The sequence below is a fragment of the Camarhynchus parvulus genome, chromosome Z (assembly GCF_901933205.1).
Source record: "Camarhynchus parvulus chromosome Z, STF_HiC, whole genome shotgun sequence".
Lineage (NCBI taxonomy): Eukaryota > Metazoa > Chordata > Aves > Passeriformes > Thraupidae > Camarhynchus > Camarhynchus parvulus.
The window spans coordinates 16,987,464-17,011,190 of NC_044601.1; the positions used below are offsets into that span (position 1 = coordinate 16,987,464).

Sequence of the window (23,727 nt, forward strand, 5' to 3'; positions counted from 1 at the left end):
AACCTAGTGAGTTTAGAAAAAATAAAGAGTCCATACCTCAGCATGTGGGAAAATGGGAAATTTCCTCTACTTCGTCTAAAATATTTTGTTCAACTCTTTCCAGTGGCACCATCTCTTGCACTGTGAAAGCTAATGTTGAATAAAATATGACAAAACATGTGTTTCCCCTATTAGCCAAACCACTCTGCTGAAAGTAGTTAGCAATTGTCTACTATGTTGGCTTTCTAGGTAAAGACATTTGTCTAGCTATAGGTGTAGGTTCACCTTTTCCTGTGAAACATGTTTAATTATTTAGCTGTGTCTATAGCAGTTATATTGGATTCTACCCTTCTAAACTGACTCTTTAAAAAGTGTTGTGATCCTTCTTCTTGGAAAAAAATGTGGTTAGGTCTACAAAAGATCCCAAGAATTTGGGCATTGTCATAAATGTATGAAAAAGTTGAAAGGCTCAATGTCATGGGAAGGATGATACTCCAAAACTCAATACCCATCTAGGGTTTGTATCTCATTACAAAAATATTTATTCCTTAAAAAAATACACAAATGTAAAATACTACATTTTCTATTATATCCCCGCTTACTTTCCAAGTATGCCATTTGGATATTTGACTAAATTAAAAGGTAGAACACCTTTTATTTCTCTAGCAACTCTCTATGCTATCTTTTTGCTCAGATTAGTTTGTCGAATCTTAATAATTTGAGTGTGAAGAATCAGTAGTGAACCTAGGTACAATGGCAGGGGATGAATACATTAGCCATCAGGGAAGGCCCTCTGAATGCTTGCTCATGGATGGTAGCAATGCTGACTCAGGACCTGATCCCACTGGATGCTAAGCACCATTTCGTTTTGTATTTTTCTCAGAAGAGGTACAATGCTTAGAGTTAGCCTCTCTGCTTACACCACCTTGGGCAAACTCAGCAGTGTATAAAATCTGTATAGGTACATAAGGAACACCCAAACTACGCTCTGCGTCAATCATTCATGCCCTGATCTTGCAGACTCCTACAATGTTCTTCCTGTGAGGAGTCCTGTTGACTGAAACAGGTCTACACACAGCAGAATTAGGCACGCACATTTTTGTTTGCAGGACTGAAGTTTCATACTGCACCGGTAGAGGTACACTTCTCAGAGAAGGGCTTATGCACACTTCTCTTGCTGGGGATTGAAAGATAATGTTGTGTTTATACAGCTTTGGAATACAGCCTGCACTTTTTGGAAAAAAAAAGAGGAAATAAAAGATACAAAAAAGAAGAAGGAAACCCAAGAGTGCTAAGGCAAACTGTCAAATGGCACATCATACCTACTTTGTCATTCATTTAGATAACATCACAAAGGCAGACCAGAGGAGTTCTGTAAACATATACCATACAGTACATCAGCCACAAGAAATTAAAGAAAGAGAACAACCCTGTAATTCTTTTCTTTCTGTATTGATAATCTAGTAATTGAAAGAGATTGCCTAGCCACTAATCATAATGCTGTGGTTTTTGATTTGTAATTTTTTTTCTGTTAAAAAAAAAGAAAGAATGGAAGTAAAATGCAGTGGTTTGCAAAATAAATGGTCCCTGAATGCAAACAAGGGACGACATGGAGAGTGGGTTTATAGAAACTTAGAAAATACAAAATATAAAAAAGTTTCCTAGGTTACTTTTTTCCCAGTCTAGGAAAAATACACTGAAAAGAGGTTTTTCTTTGTTTTTCTTACAAAAGTTAAGGCGAGCAGTTTGTTGTGGCAAAATGCTATCATTGAACCAGTGTCTGACTCTACTTTTTCATATCCCCTCATGCTGAAACTGAAAATGCACATGTGATGGTATAAGTTAAACAGACATGGATTTTCCTTAAAACAATATTAAAAAACCCATCCCATAATGATGCTTACAAAAATCTCTCTCTGCTTGACCACAGAGCAGGCCGCTTTCCTTGTGCCTGATTGTGCATGGATTTTCACAGGCAGCCTCCTATCCAAGGGCAAGGGGAAAATCAACCATTTCAAAGCCCAAACAATCCCTGGAAAACCAGTTTGCATTCATCAGGCTGGACTAATGCATCTGAATTCCGCTGTAACTTGGCTGCAGGCTAGTGGCCAGAAGGGACAAGGCAATGCCCAGGCTTGGCTGCTGCCCTTGTGGAGGAGGATGATTGGAGTAAGTGTGTTTCAGCTAAGGCCCTGTGATTTCAGACCCACTAGCTCCTATTTCATGCTTTTCCTGACCTCAGATGGGGAATTGCCTTTGACCTGTAAAGAACAACCCTATGCAGGTGAACCTTTAGCTTTACTGGGGCCTGTTAACCAAGGAGTTTATGTGAACACATAAAAACGATTGGCCTTCTTAGGCACTCAATGTTAGCTACAAGTACTAAGCTGTAGGTATTTGAGAGGTTTACGGTTTAAGGCTTGTGCTCTACTTCTGACCACTAAAGGGCCACTTCTGGACTTCTGGATGGTGTGCCACCATCTCTCCACCATGCTGTGTCTTAGATGGTGCAGTGGTCTCAGACATGTTCTGGTCCCAGCGTCAGCAAACATCTCCCAAAGCTGGCTGCTAAGGGAGTCATCCCCAAAATGCTGAGTTGGTGCTGAACCAGAAGGTCATCTGACAGGGGAGCACATGGCTCAAGAGAGGCAGGGACAGAATGGGTTAGATTAGTATGATACCCTAAATTTCCCAAGCAGGAGGTTTTGAAAAAAAATGTTCATATGGAGACAGAGGTAGAGGGGGAAAAAGACTAGGCTGTGAAGACACCATGAGGCCAGGGTGGCTGTGAAGGTGGCATCACACCCAGAGGAGAAAAGGTAGTGAGCAACAAGATGACTGGCCAGGCCAGGAGTTGGCTGGGAGATCTGTTTCTGAGTATTACTGGTGAGGTGAGCAGGCCCCAGAGTGACAGAACTATTGCAAAGTGTGCTGGGCTCCCACATCATTCACAGGTACATGCAAGACAGAAAGGGCTTCACCCTTTGTATTGCAGGGCTCCTAAACATGCCTGGGGACAGACTCACCTGCCATGTTGGGATCAAAACTTAGGGTCTTGTTTTAAGAAGTGTTTAGAATTGTAAATGTTTAGCATTTCTGGGAAAAGAGAGAAAGGGGAAAAAACAAAACACCCAACCACCACCACCAAAAAAATCCCTAAACCCCACACAACTCAGCCAAAACTACACACAGGCTGCTAGTTTTTAACAGCCACCAGACCTTTTGTTGCAATATGAGGCTCTGTGGCCTTTCTGCTCTGTGATAAAACTTAACCACCTAAGCCTGAGTCAAAGAATGATGTGCAGAGCTTCTCTAGGTGAGTTTGGTCCTTCTCCCAACCAAGAGCCCCCAGGGGAGGCAAAGGGAGCACGTGGAAGTCTGTTCATTTCTACCACTCCAGCTGATATGGAGGTCAGCAAAATTTCTGCAGGTGTCAAAGAGGTGAGACTGTCTTTCATTACTCTTGCTTTTTTACTACTTGTTTGGGTTTTTTTGTCTGACAGTCATCTGGGCAGTGGTGAGAAGTTTCATTGACCAGTTCCATAGTGACAGCTGAGTGACCTAACATGGGAATTACCTTCTGCTTTTTTGTATATGTAGGTTTTCAGCGTGCCTCATATTACCACCACTGAATAAGTGTCTTTTTTTACTGGCACAGAAAGAAAAGAGTACAGAGCAAGAACTGTGTTCAATCAGATGCTCTGGACTAACAATTAATGCAGTAAAAGCACCATCCAAGAAAGAAGAGAAATATCATAGGAACCACCTCAGAATGAAAAGAGGCTTTTGTTGTTTTCTTTTTTTTTTTTTTTTTTACTGTTTTTTTCAGTTGCTGTTATTTATTTTTGAAGTCTGATAGTTTCAAAGTCACTTCAAAATAGTCTTCAGCACTTGTTCACACTATCAGAAAATATAAAACCTGATTTTTAATCTCACTCAAGTAGTTATAATTCCAGAGTAACTCCACTACAGTGAGTGAAGTTAAACTTAAGCCAGACCAGTGTGATACAAGAATCAGGTTCATAATAACTCACCACGAAAAAGCTAGCTGCTTTCTCATTTAGAAGAATTAAGGAACCAGAAAAAAAAGAAAGACCTATTGATTTTGGATGCCTTCACATTTTTACATTTTCATCTTTAGCTGTTTTTAAGAGGCCTGATTTTCAGAGGTCAGATGAAGAAAAATGCACTGGAAATCAGGCATCTTTTAGTGCCCCATGTTAGAAAATGAAGCATCCAAAATCACCAGCAGTTTTTGAAAATATTAGTCTTGTGGCTACAGGATCTCCCAAAACAGCTGCTCTGACAAAACTCCAGTGGGCCTCCACGGGAGTTTTACCCGGACAAACAGGGCAGCATCAGACCCAATTGCCTGTCATTATGTAGGTGCACTGGAGGTACACTCTGTGAGAAATTACGCTTCTGTAAGAACTACAAAAGAAAACTCTGGCCCTGTCCTCATTCCCAGTGCTAAGAATTTCACCACTGAATCCAGTAGGAACAGGGTCAGACTGTCAGAAAAGTTCATATATTCTAGGGAAATAGAAAGCAGCATCCCTCTTCTAGTGGAGTTCAGCAGGAAAATTTCATGTATAAACATTGGCAGAATTACTGAAAGTAACTCTGACAAGTGACTCCATTTCTGTTGGTGTGACAGCTGCATCTTTTTCATGTCAATTTCAACTGTAATTTGGGGAGATGAACTGCATATACAATACTGTAATCTGGAAGAATTATATAAGGCAGAATGATCATTCATACATTTTCTAGAAAGAATAATTAAGGTCCACTTCTGGTATCACCAATTAGCGGAAATGGTTAATGGGCTTTTCTGACACTGCAAACTAACCCTGAAAGTTACTAAAAACTGAAATTATGCAATTTTTTGGGAAAGGCTTGTCTGATTTTTAGCAAATCAAAACAGTAAAGTGATCTGAGCCTTCCCCAAGAAATAAAAAATATGATACATAAAATAATGCTTAATGTGATTTTTCTTAAAAAGAGAAGTAACATTTTTTTAAGGCTCTCATATCTGGTGGCTGTGAAACTCAGACTCCCACAAAATCCTAGGAATCTGATCAATCCTGCCAGATACTTATAGAAAAAACATAAAAAGTGTTTTCATTATGTATATAAAATATATATATAAATCAAATAAATATGAAAACATATGTTCCATTTCTTATTTATCTCTCACTCTGTAGTATAAAGGAAAAAAAAAAACCAAAACAAAACACCATCACCAACAACACAAAGAAAAAGAGAAGCCAAAAGCCCCCAGCCCCTCCCCAACACCAATTAGTATGCCTGATGGGAAAATAACCATGCGTTCCTCTTCTGGAAGAACTAGAAAGAAAAGCAACCCAACTGCAAGGCAATGGAGGCATTCACTTCCAGTTCACAGTATTGCAGTTAAAAGTACAGTGAGGTCTAGGTAAGTGATGGAGCAGGAGCTGCCTGGAGCAGGGAAGGAAGAGGTGTTCACATAACAATACAGCATTGACAGCGCTTTTTCTTTTGTGTACCTGGGGCAGCTTCCAAGGGCAGGCTCTCTTCCTTCCCCTCGGGAGAGGAGGGCTCTGTCGTGTCCGACAGGGGCCTGCCAGAGACCAGCTCTGCAGCGTTCCCATCCATGGTGGAAACATCAGTCACTGTCTTCTCCCGCAGTGACTTCTCATCATCTTCGTCGATCAGGACAAGCTCTGCCTTGATGGTCTCATCATAGCCCAGCACTTTCTTTGTCTCCTCTTCATCATCGATGTTTTGGTAGCCCATAAATATCATTGTAACCGGCTGATCTGCACTGGGCTCTGGGGTTTCACCACCACAGGTTTTGTCTTGTGGCTGAGGGTTCACAGCACGTCCTTTGCCGGATTTGTGTACCATTTCTAGCTTTGCCTCCTTGAAGAGCATTTGCTCCTTCATATGGCTAAGGTTTCCATCGGCTACCACATTTTTGTCTGACACAGTCATTGTTTCATACCCTCCTTTTACACTTGATTGTCCAGCTTTTTGCATAAGTTCATCTACGTCCTTTGAGCTTAATTTATGTACTCCATTTTCTACCACTGTGCCACCAGAGTGAACCTCATAGACTACCTTGGAACCATCATCATAGACTTTGAATCCTCTTTGATGGGCCTCATCTGGGCCAACAGGTGAAGCAGAGACAATCTTGGTCTCTCCTGTCTGTTTGTCTTTCTCCACATTAATTTCCATGGTGCACAAAGCTTGAATGAAAACAAGAGAGGAAGTGCATGTTACAACAAAAAAAGCCAGTGAATGGTTAATTGCCAAACAGACAAAGAAAACTATGGTGCCCCTTTTTCCTGTCTCCTGCTTCTAAAGGGCTAAGCGATCTACGTTAGAGGTGGGGTGCAATGCTGTGGACACTGTTACACTATGTTTTTATGCAGGTGGAGGCTGGGCATATCTGTGGCAAACAGGACCTTCTCTTCCAGCTCAGGTCACATGGAGCTGTCTTTGGTCAACTAGGAGCACCAAGAGGTTAGGTGTAATTTAGACAAGGGGAGGTGATAGCATGCAGGTTGCCCTCTAACTTTTCATTCTGAACTTGCCTCAAAATTCAGAAAGAGCCCCTCTACTCTCTTTTCTGCCATCAAACTGCCAGTAAGGTGGTAACAAGTTGTGTTTGCTGCAACACTCAGACCATTTAATTATCAACACTTGTCCTTGATTACTCTTCCATTTGTAGCACTCAAAACATTTTAGAAGGGTGAAGAAATATTGTTTATCTCTGTTCTGCATGTGGGAAAGCAAAATCACACGGGAGTAGGACAAACTCTCCCACAGGTGGGTGGCGGGGCAGCTCTCTCAGCTTCCACACCAAGACAACTGTGACCTCTGCTTCCAGGTTAAGGGAATGTACAAAATACCCAAAAGTGCTCCCTTGTTTATGTGAATTAAGCATTAAGCACCACTGTGAAAGCTGAAAAAAAAAGGTAATAATGAACTGATTTTCAAAGAGTCATGAAACAACAGGTAAACATGTGTGAGGGCTGTTGCTTTAGAACAGCAAAAGTTTTGTAGCAGTTAAGGATGTAGTAATGAGATGAAAAGTGTAGACCACACAGTGGGAATAGATGAGCAGTCTACTCTGCTCCAAAACCCATTCTGAGATATGATGACATACCACTAGACAGCTTTTCAAAGAAAAAATGTGCAAAGGCTCTCAGACTTTCCAAAGTGTTCATTTGTTTAAGCATTCCTTGTATGCATATGAAGACATTTAGCTCCTGGACAGACATCCACAGACACTTAATTACAAATTACCACAGGCAGCGACAAGTGTTTGTGAAACTTACTATGATCACTTTCATCAATGAACCTCAATGGTATAAACATGATTTATCTTACCTGGGAATACCACAAACTGGAATGTTTACTTTATTTTTCCTGATTTACTTTCAAGTGAGTACAGAATATCCCTGCCCCAAGAATCAATGTAGCTTCGTTTGTATTTTAAAAAAAGTAATGAATATAAAAATTTTCTGTTACTTTAATATATTTCCTCAGTATTTTTATTCACACACAGTAGAACAACCTTTCCTGTAACCTTAAAGCAAAGTATTTAATCATCAATAAGAACTTTATCATGACATGCATGATTACACTGCCTATAGTGCTAGATAGAAAATGAATGTGTTGGTGAGCATGTGCATGCTGTTCATGACATGATCTCCTTTGCCCCCTAGGAGTGCAATCTGATGGGCAAAATGGTTTGGTCTGTCCATCTACATGCTGTGTACATCTGCTCAGACCTCAGCCAGCCCCAGCAGGAACTGGTTAGGTCAAGTACAACACCACAGAAACACCTGCATGTAGCCAGGGGACAGAGATGCCGGTGGGTGAAGGAGCATTTCTGCGTCTTGAGAGTGATGCACTGCTGAAGGCTAGAGTGGGCTGCAGAAGCACCACTCTCCCCTTGACCATTGCAACCTAGCAGACTATCCCTAAGGACTGTGTTTTTCCACTGTTTCAGGACATTTGTGGACTAGTTGTGTCCATAGCTGTCATGACCCTGGACACATGATGCCCACTCCCACACTAAAGTAGGGCTTACAGTTTTTTAACATCCCTCCTGCACTGGCGTTTTCATCCCTGGCCATCCCACAGCAGCCTGGGCAGCCAGAAGGGAACTGCAAGAGAGCTGAGCTCTGCTCTAAGGTGTGCAGCTGGAGACTGCAAGGCAGCTGGCATGGTTGGAAACAGGAAATTAAGGCTGCAAATAAATAAAGAACTGTTGCCCCAGGACTGGTATCAATTAATTTTTAAAGCAATTGGTCTGAGAAATTATGGCAACAGTGCCATATTGAAGCTCAGAGAGCAGCTAGCATGGGTCACTTGCACTGGACTGTCTCAGCCCAGGAACTGGTGTGCAAGTGCCCTTTATGTCTTATTCAAATGCCTCTGCTCTGAAGACTTTAATCCAATTTATAGTAATAATTGGACAAAGAGATGCAGGTACCAACACTAATACTCTAGAACTTTCTAGGTGCAGTTTCTTGAGGGGGAAGAAGAAAGGAAGAAGAATTTTGTATGTTGGCTTGGTCCCCAGGGCTTGGGTGAGTGGGCTCTGCACATTGCTTGGCCTCACCAGGGCTGCTCAGGCAGATATTGTTCAATAACTTTCAGCATTACAAAGACAAAAATAGAGGCTGACTGGTCTGTGGCGCAGATCCTAAAACTAGCATGTTTCTCATTGGCCAGCTGAACTGAAGCTAAGCTGAACCATGAGGCAGCAACAGCACATTCAGAAAATCATCTCTGATGGGCAGAAGTTCCTGACTTGTCCTGAGCACCACAACTCAAAAGAGAGGGCACCACCTGCCCATCAACTATCTGCCTGTTACCTTCTTAGAGAGAAGTAGCACCTTGAGTTCCCCTAGAGCTCCTGTGCTTCTTTTTCTTTGAAAATTAAAAATATTTGGTGCATGGCTTTTCATTACAGACTGGTGATTTTCATGTGAAATATTTGAGTGTCATGTATTTGCAGTGCAGCAGAGCATGCCATCTGTCAGACCCTCCCTGCTTTGAAGCACAAATAGTGGTCAGTATTGTGCATTAAAAGAAGGCTTGTACAGTAGGAATGAATTCCAAAGCAGATAGCAAAAATCTGATAGTTAAATCATGTGGACCTGGCCATATTTGAGTTTTTGACCTTGAGGAGCATGATCCTGGCAAGGAGCAAAGACAAACTCCTGAACTTTACAAGAGAGAACTTTCAACTGCTCAAGGAGTTGGTGAATGAGATCCCCTGGGAAATTGTCCTTATGGACTGAGGGGCTGCCCAGAGCTGACAAGGCTTTGAGACCACTTTTCTTAGAATGCAAGAGCTCTCTATCCCAATAGAGGACAGAGAAATAAAGAAGGTAGGAAATAAACAAGGTAGGCTGGAAACTGGCATGGGACTGAGCTAAAGTCACCTCCTCAAAGCAAGGAGTAAGAAAGCAACATCTACCAATGGAAGCAGGGACAGTGACCTGGGGAGAGTACAGTAATATGATTTACTGTCATGGGTCAGGAAAGCCAAGGCTAAGCTGGAATGAGACTTGGCAAGGAACATTGTGAGCAACACGAAAGGAAGTCCGTAAGTACACGGATTAGGAAAAAGGGCCAAGAAAAATCTACTTCCTTTTATTTCCCTGCAAACAAGAAGGGAGAACTGGTGATAACTGATATAGAGGAGGCTGACGTACTCAATGAGCTCTTTTGCCTTAGTCTTCAATGGAGTCAGGCTTCCCAGGTCTCTGAAGTACCTGATCCTCTGCGTGGGAGTGAGGCAAGTGAATGCCCTCCCACTGCAAGTGAAGAATATGTTTGGGATCCCTTGATCAAGCTGAATAGTGGATAACATGCATCCCAGAGTCCCGAGGGAACTGGGTAACACTCAAGGCCAGGCTGGATGGAGCTCTGAGCAACATGGTCTAATGGGATATATCCCTGCCCCTAGCTGACAGGTTGAGGGAATGAGATGATCTTTAAGTTCCCTTCCAACCCAAACTAGTCAATGATTCTTTAATTCCGTGTTGTTGCCAAGCTACTCCCCATGACATTTGAAAAGTTATGGCAGTCAAGTGAAGTCCCCACTGACTGGAAAAAGGGGAACACTGCCCACATTTTTTAAAAGGGGAGAAAGGAAGAACTGGGAAACTACAGATCAATGAGCTTCACCTTTGTGCTTAAGAAGATCATGGAGCAGATGGTCCTAGATGATATGCTAAGGCACATAAAAGATAAGGAGGTTATCTGAGGGAGCTATCATGGCTTTACTAATGGAAAATCACGCTTGACTAATATGGGGGTCTTCTGTGATGGAACAATGGCAAAGGTCATCAAGGAAGACCAGCAGATGTCATCTATCCAGACTTCTGTAAGGCCTTTGACATCCTTGTCTCCAAACTGGAGAGACATGGATTTGATGGATGGACTATTCAGTGGATAAGGAATTGGCCTGAGAGCTGTGGTCAATGGTTCTGTGTGCAGGTGAAGGCCAGTGATGAGTAATTTTCCTCAGAGCTCTCTCTTGGGATTGGTGCTCTTCAGTATCTTTATTAATGACATGGGCAGCGAGATCCAGGGCACCCTCAGCAAATCTGCAGATGGCACAAAGCTGAGCAGGGCAGCTGACACAAAAGAAGGAAGGGATGCCATCCAGGGAGACCTGGGCAAACCAGAGAAGTGGGGCCATGAGAATCTTATGAAGTTCAGCAAGTGCCAGTGCAAGGAGCTGCACCTGGATCGAGGCAATTCCAAACGCGAGGACAGACTGGGAGAAGGAGTCATCGAGAGCAGTCCTGAGGAGAAGGACTTGAGGGTTCTCGTGGATGAAAAGTTGGATACCAGGCACCAGTGTGCACTTGTAGCCCAGAGAGCCAATTGTATCCTGGTCTGCATCAAAAGAAGTGTGGCCAGCAGCTTGAGGGGGGAGATTATCCCCCTCTCCTCTGCCCTTGCTCTATCCACCTGGAGTACTGCATCCAGGTCTGCAATTCTCAGCACAAGACAGACAAGAACCATTTTGGAGCAGATTCAGAGGAGAGCCATGAAGACAATCAGAGGGATGGAGCACCTCTCTCATGATGACAGACTGAGAAGGCTGGAATTGTCCATCCTGGAGAACAGAAGACTTTGTGGAGACCTTATTGCAGCCTTCCAGCACCATTAGGAGGCTAATAAAAATGAGGGAGAGGGATTTTATAAGGGCAGCTACAGACAGGACAAAGGGCAATGGTTTTAAACTGAAAGAGGGAAGATTTAAATACTCAGAGAGTAGTGAGGCATGGAACAGATTGCCCAGAGAAGCTGTGGATGCCCCATCCCTGCAAGTTTTTGAAGGCCAGGCTGGATGGTGCCCTAAGCAACCTGATCTAGTGAATGGCATCCCTGCCCATGGCAGGGCAGTTGGAACTAGATGACCTTTAAAGTCCCTTCCAACCCAAATCTAAAATTCTATGGGTCTATATTTAAGAAGAGTTGCAAGATACATATTTTTATCTGTGGTACGGAGTAGTATGATGTAACAATGTCTTATATATTAGGGAGACTTCAGACAACAAATCCTATCACTTCTTCAAGGATGCTGTCCTAGAAAGTTAACAGGAGTGATCCTTTTGTATTTTAACTCTGGCTAATTTGCTTAAGCTTTTGACTCTGTCAACATTTTATTTTCATGTCTCCTACTGTGATTTTACAGCAGTGTTTTAGATATTGGTATAACGTGGTTTATGACCAAACCAGGGACCACATTAAAGCTACTTGGCTAAGCAAATGCATAAACATATATGAATTTCTTAGAAAGCTGTTCACCAGTAAAAGGCACTGCCATGAGAGAAGTGAATAACAGAACCTTGCTTATCTGCCTGTGTGCATTATGTCTGTTCTCTGTGAGAAAACCTAACAGCCCAGCTTGTCAAAGCAGTTGCAAAATGAACTAACATTGGTGCTAAAATGTCTTTATTTAACCAAAGCATATTTACTGCAAAATGTGATCTACTAATAGAATATAAAACTATGTGACAATAGAGTTGGAACTGAAAGCAGTACTTGAAGATGACAGCCAGTATTCACAAGTACAAGTTTCTGCAGAAGCTTTAATTACAGTGAAACATGATGCAGCACTTCAGGACAAGATACCAATGTGCCAACAGAAAGATCTAGATTCTGCCTGTTTTGTAGATTCAGAGGCTTTTCTTTAAAAAAAAATCTACTTACACTTTGAGCCTCTTTTAAGATGGATGGTTACAGCCAACCTTTAAGAGCACCTATTGCACACACATGATACATTTATCAAGGACTACATTAACAAGGCTTCTGAGTAATGCAAAATATGAAAGAAATTATTACTTTCTTGTTGTCGACAAAATGGCACAAAACACACAGAAAAGCTTGCTTTAAAATCATATCAGGGTAAGCACTGGTGGAAGGAAAGACTTTGGAATGGCTTGCAACAGAACTTATGGAAAAATTACACATTTCATAGCTGTGCACAGTGCCTTAGCTGCAGACATTGCTTTGCTATGCTGGTTATTCCATTTCTCAAGTAAGCCACCTTTTATCCCTTTCCTTGGGATATCACTTAGGTGGCCACCAGCAATTCAGTCTTGACATAGGGAGTACATTGTTTAGAAAACAAGAATTTTGAAAACAATAAAAATTTACAGCTTCTAACAGTCTTGTTACATTTAAGACACACATATAACCTGAATAATAAGTGTTAGAAAATTCTCTGTATGACTCCAAGCACAAAACAAGCCCACCTTTTCCCAAGAAGAAAGAATGGCATACAAAGGAGTAAAAATTACATAAATATTTGAAGAATGTATGTGGTCTCGTGAGTGCCTGTCTGGAGTTGCATGGGTACAAGAGAGGACACAAAACCTTGGCCTAAATACTATGTATTTGTACCAGCAGAGATGGAAAGAACTGAATGCTTCCATGTTTAAAAAAAAAAGGGCGTTTCCTACGGTACTTTTATTATAGTTCAGCTACCTTGTTTTGAGAGTACCACTGCAGTTCAAAAAGCCTTGACTTATTTACAATACACATCAATCAGTATTTCCTGGCATTTAAATGATATCAAGACACCAGACTCATTAAAGTAGTAATAACAAAAAGAGTTCATGGCTATTGGACTGGTATTATAATACTTTGTTCCTTGAGACTTACCAGCTACTCTGCTTGATCCGTCCCACCCAGGAACTGGCTCTGCTGTTCGTGAATAGAGGGTTGGGAGTTCAGGGATCTGGGAGTAAATGTAATTTACTGCATCTGGTGTCAGAGAACAGGAAACAGTTAGATTTGTGCTATGAGACCCAGTGGCTTCATTGCTTAGACAGCAGAGTGTTGTCAGCCCTGACAATAGTCACTGGAGCTTTGTACTAGATAATTGGATCAAAGCAAACAAAGTGCAAAGTCACTGTCCTGTGATTGGTGTTCAATAGACTAGCTGAGGCAGGAGGGAATGGGTCCAGATGACTCAAACCTTATGTCAGATGAACACATAAAATTATTTGTCAGGAGGTTCTGGATTTATCAAGTTGGTGAGCTTTAAAATGGGGAGTGGGGTGGGAAAGGTAAGGAACAAACCCAATGCGATACCCAGAATACATGACATTTCAAATAGAGGTATAAAAGCCTAAAAATGCTAGTGCTGACTGAATAGGATAAGAAACCAGCTCTTTTGTACCAGTTGTTTCCAATATGAATGAATCAGAATGTCACTTTTTGTTCTTAAAGCTGAACTTTAGCTAATAATGAAATCTGATATAGTTATTGATAGGGTACCTGTTTTAGTTTTCAGTAAGTATTATGCTCCTGCCAGTGCTGCAATGTCATCGTTCATTAATAAATCCTGAATTAGTAGAAAGCTATCTTAAATGATTGATTTATTTTACATTTGAGATTATGGCTGCCTATCAGAAGCTAAATGTGTACTTTAGAAGAGATGTTAATAAATTTAAAAGTATTTCCGTGGAGATATTTTGTGGGTGGGTAAAATATAACTAGCATTTATTGTTCTGCTTAAATTCAGTGGCTGAGCTAAGAGCAGAGCTCAGAGGAGAGATGAGCAAATAACTGACTTCAGATCTTAAAGCTGAGGCACCAGACCAAAACAAAAAAAAAAAAAAAAAAAAAAAAAAAAAAAAAAAAAAAAAAAGAAGAAGAAAAGAAAAAGAAAAGAAAAAAAAAATCATGTTCTTTCCTATCAACTGGAAATGTTTTCAGCTCTGTATGGAAATTATTAAATTTATGTTCAAATATAAAATCCTATTTGGTGTGAAACAGACCATTCTTTTTCCTCCAAGGGTAGGATGTGCCAGTTCAATGAAAGATTTGTCAAGCCCTTGGTACTGCCCAGTCCATGTGTCAGGGTAGGAGGCAAAATCTCCCTTCCTTGAAGCCTCTTGTTGCTATAACTAGGTGAGAGAGGGTGACCAGGGCAGACCATAAAAAGGAACTGGTGAAATGAGAGAGCAAATGAAAAGTTCTGTTGTAATCTTCTTGACTGCATCTGGTTAAGGGAGATACTTTCATCACATTCCCTATGAGCTAACACCCATCCCAGAAAAAATACCTATGCCTGGTAATGTCATCAGGAAGGACATGATGTGCCACCTCTAGTCCCAAAGGTTTTTTGGCAGGAAAATTTGGCCTGATATTAGTGAAATGGTTTTACTCCCATAGCAGTCAGTGGTGGCCACCATTGCTACTGGATGCAGAAAAATAAGACCCCAGGATGAAACTACATTGCTCTACTGACCACTGTAAGTAACTCAGAAAAGGAGTTTTTTCCTTGCTTCTGGTGTCATAAAAGTAAGGCACAGAGGCACAGTACAAATTCATTTAAACCCCCTACAAATTTAGTATATAAATGAGTTCAGTTTGTATCAGATTAATTGGAAAAATCCCCAAGCCTGTCCAGCAAATGGTCTTTTATTTCATATTTCAGGGGACAAATGGCAGACTTGGCAAATGAATTTTTATAATTTCAATGCATACTGTATCTCAAAGTTTCGTATTTTTAGCAGTAGAATCTAGGAAAAATAATTGTTTAAGACACACAGCTGACTGAGCACTGGCCAGCAACAGCTGCTTTCTTTTGCAGGGTCACTTGCTTCTAATGAGAAATTGGTACAATGCTTGGTGCTGTTGCTCTGGGAAATATCAACAGCAAATGAGTAGGCCATTATTGAAAACTGAAGTAATTTCTGAGAACAAAGAAGTGGGGACTGTGTTTCTGGTCCAGGGAAAGAAGGCACTTTGTGTTCTGCAAATAGCACAAACTTAGTAATTATTCATCCCACAGAGTGTCCTTTCGGAACAGTAGTTTCAGTACACACTCATCAGTGACTGAGTGACAGATGTGTCACACGTATCACATGTCATAATCAATGCAGGCTTGAACTGCTCAACTAATCATCCTTACTTCTTTAGCAGTTCATGAGGATCAATAGACATGGCTGGGGTACAGTTCTCATGCAAGGACACTGCGGGAGGCAAAATTCTTTGCAAATATTTATTTTACTCCAGTGCTTATAGGGGGAACTGAGCATTGCTGACATTGAGCAGTAGGGAAAATCAGTTGTACAGCTTGATGGTGACACTCTCACTTTGATGTGGTTGGTATCTGTGGACCTTAGTAAGTTGGTTTTTTTTTCCCATTGCCTCCTGCTTTGGGAGACAGTACTAGGCTAAGCGTCAGATACTGCTAGTATTGAATTAGTTTAGAAACTTCTCTGTATGTTAACTAAAATGAAATATTTTAAAAATTAGCTTCAGGGCTCCAATCTGCCCTTGTCATGAGCAGGGAATGCTGGAAGGGTAGTGCAATTCTCATATAGTTATTCTGAAGCTAGTGGTGGTGCCACATGTCAGAAATAGGGTATTTGACTACAAGTTGGGGTTGGTTGATTCTACCAGCTCCTCTCTTGTGTTGCTGCCTTCCCCACCCAGCCTCCAAACAAAGCAAATATGCTCATTTCCGTTTATCTCACTGGCAACAAGGACTCTTTCATTTAGCACCTATAAAAGGATACAAGAGGCTAATTTTACAAGGAATGGATGAGATGCAAATTAGCATTTTGTTCACGTGAGAAGACAGAACATAAATAACATTTAAACAGACTGCACTCAATATCTTCATTTCAATCTTTGATAAGTTATTAATATCTAAGGATGACATAAAACTAGTTCTGTGTCTTTTTTACTACTTGCAACAAAATGAATTTTTGGAGTATGGCACTCTTCTGGATTACCAGACAGACAAGAGCTTGGCAAAACATATGGGGCAAGGTGATCCCTCAGGGTGCTCACATAAAGCTAAACCTTCAGAGCTGCTCTGAATAGCTCCCACACAGAGGCTTGTGATCAAATGTCAGATGGATTAATTTTCCAAGGGACAGATTCTTTTTAAAGAGTCCCATACCACTAAAATTAGTGGCAGGTCTTCTGCAAATAATGACTCCCAGGGCAGGGCTGTTCCACCTACAAAGCTCTCTGGGGCTGCCTGGGATTGCATCAGGAAGAACAGTGATTTTGGCCCTCCCATCACATTTGTAAGAACATCAATGGAGGCTTTTGCTGGAAGCTGAATAGTCTGGCTCTGACTTACTGAATCATGCCTTAAATAAGCTTGGGGGTTAGGGTCCACAGCCGACACTTGTACATCTGTGAGCAATATGGTGGGTGAGTACCTTTATCAGAGCACTAAGAAATGCTGCCCAACCCTTTCTGAAGGCAAGAAGCCTAAGGGCAGCCATCTCAAGTGCATGTATACCAATGTATGTAATATGGGCAACAAGCAGGAGGAACTAGAACCTTGTGCTCAGTGTGGGAGATGCAGGAAGAATCACAGAAACTTGGCAGGAAAGCTCACATGATGAGGAGACCACAATGGATGGCTACAAATATAATATTTTAGAAATATAAGAAAGGAAGAAGAGGAAGTGGAGTTGTACTTTATGTGACAGAGATATTTGTGTGTATAGAGGAGAGCTGTGGAGACCATGCCAGTTCTATTTAACTAATGCCTTAGGATCATGATTAGAGGGGGTCATCACTAAGGAGGGTGTTAGGCACTGGCCTCCCTGTCAGGATGATGAAGCCAACAAAACCTTACTGTGGCTGCTCAGTGAAGTCTTGGGCCAACTGAGCCCAGTTTTCATGGGTGGCTTCAATTACCCTCACATTTGTTGGAAAAAAAAAAATAAAAACTGTGCACATGCCATCCATCAAGTTAGTGAAATATCTTAGGGACTCCTTATTCCTATAGATGCTGAACATGCTGACTAGGAGCAGCACATTGCTAGATTTACTGCTTGCAAGCTGAGAAAATTTATTTGACTTACACTGGTAAGCAATGACACCTTGGATACAGTGAGCAAACATCATGGAGTTTAAGGTCCTGCTTAGAACACTGAAGATCAGTAGTAGGACGAACACCTTAAATTTTGGAAGAGACAACTTTAATATGCCAAGAGCCTAGCCGTGAGAGATTCCATTGGAAGCATCCAAGAAAGTCAAAGGAGTTTGTGAGTGCTGGGAGTTATTTGAAAGCGCCTGCTGAAAGCACAAGAATGGTCTATTCTTTACAAAGGCAAAGGAAGAAATCTCAACAAAAGACTTCCCTGACAATGAACTGTTAGGTGTAATTAAAAGCAGAAAAGGCAACACACTGGTTGTAGAAAGGCAGACAGCTGGCCACTGGGCACTACAAGCACCTTGCTAGGAGGATGCAGAGATGCAGTCAGGAAGGCTAAGGATCAGCTAGGACTAAAGCTGGCAAAAAATATCAAGAAGGGTTCTTCAGTATTTGTGAGCAGTAAGCAGAAGGAAAGACACAAGACCACTGCTTAAGTAGTGCAGGGAAGCTAGTCACTAACAATGGTAACAAGGCAGATTTCTCCTTTTTTGTCCATAAATCCACATCCAAGAGTGTTGAGAAAATGTCTGACATTTTTGTAAGGAGACTGACTATAATATTTGAAAGACACAGAGTTCAGTGGATGTCCCTGATGACTAGAAGAGACAAAAATGTCATACCACAGGAATGGACCAAAAGAGGACCCAGGAAACTGGAGGCACAATACTTTGTCCCCATGGCAAGTGACAGAATGAGTCGTCCTAGAAACTGTTACAAACCAAACAAAGCAGATGATTGGGAAAAGCCATAATGGATTTACCAAGGACAAATCATGACAGACTAAACTAATCACCTTCTATAACATAATAACATCTTCTATTGACATGGGGACAGCAGTGGATGATGTTTATTTAGACTTCAGCAAAGCTTTTGACACTCTTTCCCACACTACTCTCCTGGCCAAGACTCATGCGTGAGATGGGTAGGAAATTGACTCACATGTCACACTCCAAGGGTGGTGATAAATGGTTTTTACTCACGTAGCCAGAGGAGCTGTAATTGTGGCAGCTCTTGATGGAGACTGAATTTAAAAGTTATTAAAAGCCTACAAATGAAAGTCAATTGCTGATGAATTTCTACAGGACATGTGGAAAGAATTCTTCAAAGAGCTGTACTTGACTCCTCTGAGGGCACACTGGTCTGTTTTGCTCTTAGGCTGCACAGCTTGTCAGGATCAGAGGACAGAAAACCAGAAGAGTCTCTAAACAATGTTCTGGTTACTAAATAATTCTGGTCAGGTTTCCTAGACCACTTCTTGGCCAAATATATGCTAATTCATACAAAATTCAAACAGAGGCTTGTGCAAACTGTCCAATTACTGTAATTGTGGCTTCTGTATGTTGGCTGAAGTAGTAACAAATAGTTTGCATACAAACAGCCAAATATTGCAGAGGATGCATTTACCTCTAAGGCAAATTCAGCAGACAAGGGAGTTACATCAGATCTTCATGTGCCTTTTATTTTATATATACATCGAGAAATAAACATCCACACATGGAGCAAGAGCTCACTCCTTTCCATTTGTTCATGATGTGCATGCAGCATGGCACTGCAGCATGCCTGGTTTTGACTGCAGACCTGAGCACCAACAAATGATGTAATGCCTAGCATCATCTCAGACCTTGTTTAATGGAGAGCTTGTCAGCTGCAAGCCACTACAGTCACAACTGAATGTGACAGGGCCACAGCCCCCAGCCTCAGCTTTCTGCTCTACTTTCTCTTACACAGTGATTTATGAAGGTAGTGTGTTTCTACCCTGGAAAATGTAGAATTTGTGTTAATTGTGCCTAGATGATTTCAAGCTCAGAGATTCTGACTGCCAAACACAGTTTTCTTTTTCCTATGAAAGCTGTGAAGGACACAGAGCATCATCTGATCAGTCACTGGTGCTCACCACCACTTCCCTTCTCTTATAGCCTTTGCTTGGACCTCTCTGGGCTCTGAACATCTTCTAGTAGTGCTTCCTGCACACTCAAAATCTCTGTCACCACAAAATTATACACAGGAACACAATAGTGAGATTAAAACACTGTTTGTACTGTCACTGCATTTACAATACAGGGACACAGAACAAACAAACATGAGATGTATGGACTTGGGAGTCTTTTCACGACGTGGCAGCAGCTGAAGAAATTGCCCAAATAGGTCATTGTTGGTTTGTGTCTGTGTTTTACACAGCCTTCCTGGGTTATCCAGTGGCTCCTACCTTTTTCCTCTGGAGAAGAGAAGAGAAGAGAAGAGAAGAGAAGAGAAGAGAAGAGAAGAGAAGAGAAGAGAAGAGAAGAGAAGAGAAGAGAAGAGAAGAGAAGAGAAGAGAAGAGAAGAGAAGAGAAGAGAAGAGAAGAGAAGAGAAGAGAAGAGAAGAGAAGAGAAGAGAAGAGAAGAGAGAAGAGAAGAGAGAAGAGAAGAGAGAAGAGAAGAGAGAAGAGAAGAGAGAAGAGAAGAGAGAAGAGAAGAGAGAAGAGAAGAGAGAAGAGAAGAGGGGAGGGGAGGGGAGGGGAGGGGAGAGGAGAGGAGAGGAGAGGAGAGGAGAGGAGAGGAGAGGAGAGGAGAGGAGAGGAGAGGAGAGGAGAGGAGAGGAGAGGAGAGGAGAGGAGAGGAGAGGAGAGGAGAGGAGAGGAGAGGAGAGGAGAGGAGAGGAGAGGAGAGGAGAGGAGAGGAGAGGAGAGGAGAGGAGAGGAGAGGAGAGGAGAGGAGAGGAGAGGAGAGGAGAGGAGAGGAGAGGAGAGGAGAGGAGAGGCACTGTTTCACTTAGTTGTAGTCCCCTGCTCTATTTGCTTGCACGAATTGCTCTCTTCACTCTGGCATATTTTTGCAGTTCTTTGTTACCTTTCAGAAATTACAAGCTGTCCTTAATTCTGGCTCAGTCTGTCAGGAAGGGATCTACTGAAAGCAGGCAAAATCTGGAGAGCACGAGGGCTCCTTTTGAACCTAATGAACTACTGCATTGCTATATACCTTCAGGGAAACTACACTTCATAATTGTTAGCTGGGGTTTCCTTTGGTTCCTTTGCTATTAAAGACACATGAAGGCTGCACCTTGCAGGAGTTATAGAAGCCCCTGAGCACCTGGTTGCTAATTCCTGCAGGCACTGCTCCTATTTAAGGATCTTACTAATGACCATGGTATAAGCTTGCATAGGTACAAAATATTTGCAATTACCATTTTGTGGTAGCCAAATTCAAATCCTTCAGAGAGAAGGAAGAGTAAGTTGTAACAGTGGAACATACTGTCTGGGATTTTTGTTTTTACAATAGCATTGAACAAAAATCTTGGATTATTTTGCTAGCAGGAGCAAAAATTTCTGAACTAGGTCGTTGACTTAAAAGAAAGCCCTCTTTAGAAGTAATAATAATCACCTGGAAAGACGGCTCCAAATCAACTCAAATACTATATTGTAACTTCCATTGTTCCCATTGTTTTCAGGTTGGGATCATCCTATATGTTCCTCATCTACATTCACAATACAGTTGACAGCAGCTGGAGGAGGTAGTCTTAACCTCATTATTTTGTCAGTTCAAAGACATGTACTGAGAATGAGTATCTGGTGCTCATATTTATCTGCAGATGCCTTAGCATGACATCCTTCCAGGGTCCAAAGGATCCTGGGGCGGCACCACAAGGGTCTCTCCAGCTTCCTGGGAACCATGCCTATTATTTGTTCACTCAGATACCTAAATTTATAGCTACACTTTGTATAGATAACACTTTATATGACACTGAGTTAAAAAGCCAGGGATTACTTCATCCTCATGCAACCAAGTGAAGTTTTCCTTCTGCAAGAATCATCATGTGGAGAATATTGCTCATCAGTGAAATAATCTGTTTTTAATAGTTTTTCCTCTGTATTAGGAATAGTCCTCATATAATTTAGCTGGTTATGAACAGAGCATGAGCACATACAACAGAGAAGATTGACCACAGAGAGGTGAGAAGGAGTCTGCAGGGCAGAGCTATCATGTGCTGAAAGGGGTCAGTAACACAGAAATTGTATGATGTCTGCTTTAAGTTATTCATGCTGTTCTTTTCCTTTGTGTGAGCATAAGAAGAGGTGGAACTCTGCCAAAGCAATACTGTTTTACCACAACAGTGACATTTGTGCTTGCATTATAGAAATACCAAAGGAAAAGGTAATGGCTCTAGCAAGAAATCAGAAACACACAATGAAGGAAATAAACCCGCTCTTTAAACCTTTGCAGCAAAGCTATAGCAACAACTTGTATTGAACCCAAAGCTATACAATAATAAAAAGGCACTTACCACCATCCTGGTGGGAGAAACTCTGTGAAGGGAAAAAATAGGATGTTTGGTTAAACCTTTAATATTTTGGATTTAATTTGCTTTACATCTTATTTTTATGCTAGGCTTGCTTTTATGGTTCTTTGGAAATTTTAAAAGGGCATCTGTGATTGCTGCTCCTTGGATTTAGGTGCCATCATAGACTGGAGGAGGGGGGCAGGGTGCAACTAGATGAAGAGCTCTGCTTCTTGTTGCAGGCTGTAATGCTTTGAGTGGCATTTTTGGCAAATGCTACTACCTCTGGATGCCATGAGAACAGGGAAGTTTTAAATACTCTCAGGATCCTACTGATATCTTTAAGGGGGGCTGAAAGCTCCCTTCAACCTCACATGGGTTCCCTTCTGACAGGGAGATAGCCTCTGAAATCCCTCTTTAAAAAAAGCTGGGATGCAAGGGAAAAGCCAAAAAACCCATCCAGAATAGACCTGATGCCACTGTGTCTTTTCTAGTCTTGCTCATACTGGTTTAAGCTAGGTGCTCTGCAGCTGCCCTAAATCTTTCCTTAAGTGCATTAATTATAACTACTGCTTCCAAATGGAGCTAAGAGTACACTTTGGTTTCAATCTGTGCCCAAGTGTCTTTTTTTTTTTCTAATACCTTTTGCAAGTTGTCAAAGGATTTCTCAGTCTCCTTTAGCTTCTCCAAAATTATTTGTTCTTTGGCAGATATTTGTGATTCTTCACTTTCTAATTTCTGTATTTCTTGTTCCAGTCTGTGGAAGACATACAGACATGCACATACACACAAAAATAAAATATAAAAATTAGTTAAAAATGAGAGAGAGTTTTCTAGATATTTACTGGCATTTCAAATGTCATCAGAAACAACTTTGTCTCTTATTATCCACAACTGATTTCCTAATACATGAAGGACCCATGAATTATTTGTAAAACAAACAGATCTATTTACAGGAAAAACAGTGATTATCTTATCCACTTCTGCAAACCCATATACAGATGAACTAAAAATATATTTCAGTATTCCTTCACTCCAATTCCTGTAACATCTCTGATTTTTACTTTCATTCTAGAAATCACAGTGCAGGATATAACTATGAATATGCAGTAGTATTTAGAGGAATAAGTGTATTCTAATGTTTCCATACTCCAGACAATGAAACTGCAAATAGTTTTTGGAAACTGGCAGTCAACCAGTTGTGGTTAGGAGCTTCTCTTGAACCCATATTTTGCCTGCTTTCCTTTGGTATAGCTATCTGTGCTTTCTACTGTTACACATGACATTGGGGTCCCAGAGACTTTGTGTAATAAAATACATATACAGTTTAGAAAATAAATGTACTCTGCTAGGCAGTAAACACACAGTACTCTCTCTTGTCAAGACTTCGCAGCTGAGACCTCACACATTAAGATGAGTTGATTATGATTTGGAACACGCTTTTATAGAGCTTAGATTCTCCATTACTTTAACTCAAACCTCCTTTAATTGACATGATTTATGCAGATGCAGGAATATTCCCTCTTTCCTTCCACTCTCCTCCTCTTATGTGTGGCACTGTTTTTGTTTTCTCACTTTTGAAAAAAAAAATGAAGAAAAAAAAATATAAAATAAGTCAGGATGAATACATTTGGACAGGGACAGTTATCTAAAACTTCCTTTGTCTACCAAAAGATTTGTAGCTGCTCATAGCTTGTTGAACCTTATTTCCTTGAATGGGGCATACCAGCACCACCTAGTACTTTCCTTACCCATGGGTGCTTGCTCCTGCCTTTCTGTCACCACTTTTCAAATAAAGGATCAGGACACTGATCCACACTAAAGGACACATTTTTGCTCTTCCCCAGCCTTGATCAGCTCAGGACTCCACTAATGCTTGTTCAGTCACAAGGCAGATAGCATGGAGAAGATGATGTAGGGAGGAGAGAAGGAGGAATTGCTTCATTAACAGATCTGACAGGTTGAGTTTCTTATGAAATTCTTGTGTTTAAATATAGATGCAGGGCTCTAACTTTAGGCACTCACTTGGGAAATTTTTTCTCACTTTTTA

At 41.2% G+C, this 23,727-nt stretch overlaps 1 protein-coding gene across 4 annotated transcripts in view; it reads right to left on the bottom strand.

The window, feature by feature from the left end:
* The window catches only part of PALM2AKAP2 (PALM2 and AKAP2 fusion), a 270,694-nt gene that overhangs the window by 135,542 nt on the left and 111,425 nt on the right, over positions 1–23,727 (bottom strand). The window contains exons 4-7 of one of the 4 annotated variants that reach the window (XM_030969380.1): positions 22,320–22,434; positions 21,684–21,705; positions 13,168–13,269; positions 5,505–6,209 (exon numbers count right to left, since the gene is read on the bottom strand). In XM_030969380.1, coding sequence (XP_030825240.1) covers positions 5,505–6,209; positions 13,168–13,269; positions 21,684–21,705; positions 22,320–22,434 — 944 coding nt within the window. The remainder of the gene's footprint in view (positions 1–5,504; positions 6,210–13,167; positions 13,270–21,683; positions 21,706–22,319; positions 22,435–23,727) is intronic. The other 3 variants (XM_030969381.1, XM_030969382.1, XM_030969383.1) reach the window with 3 other exon arrangements.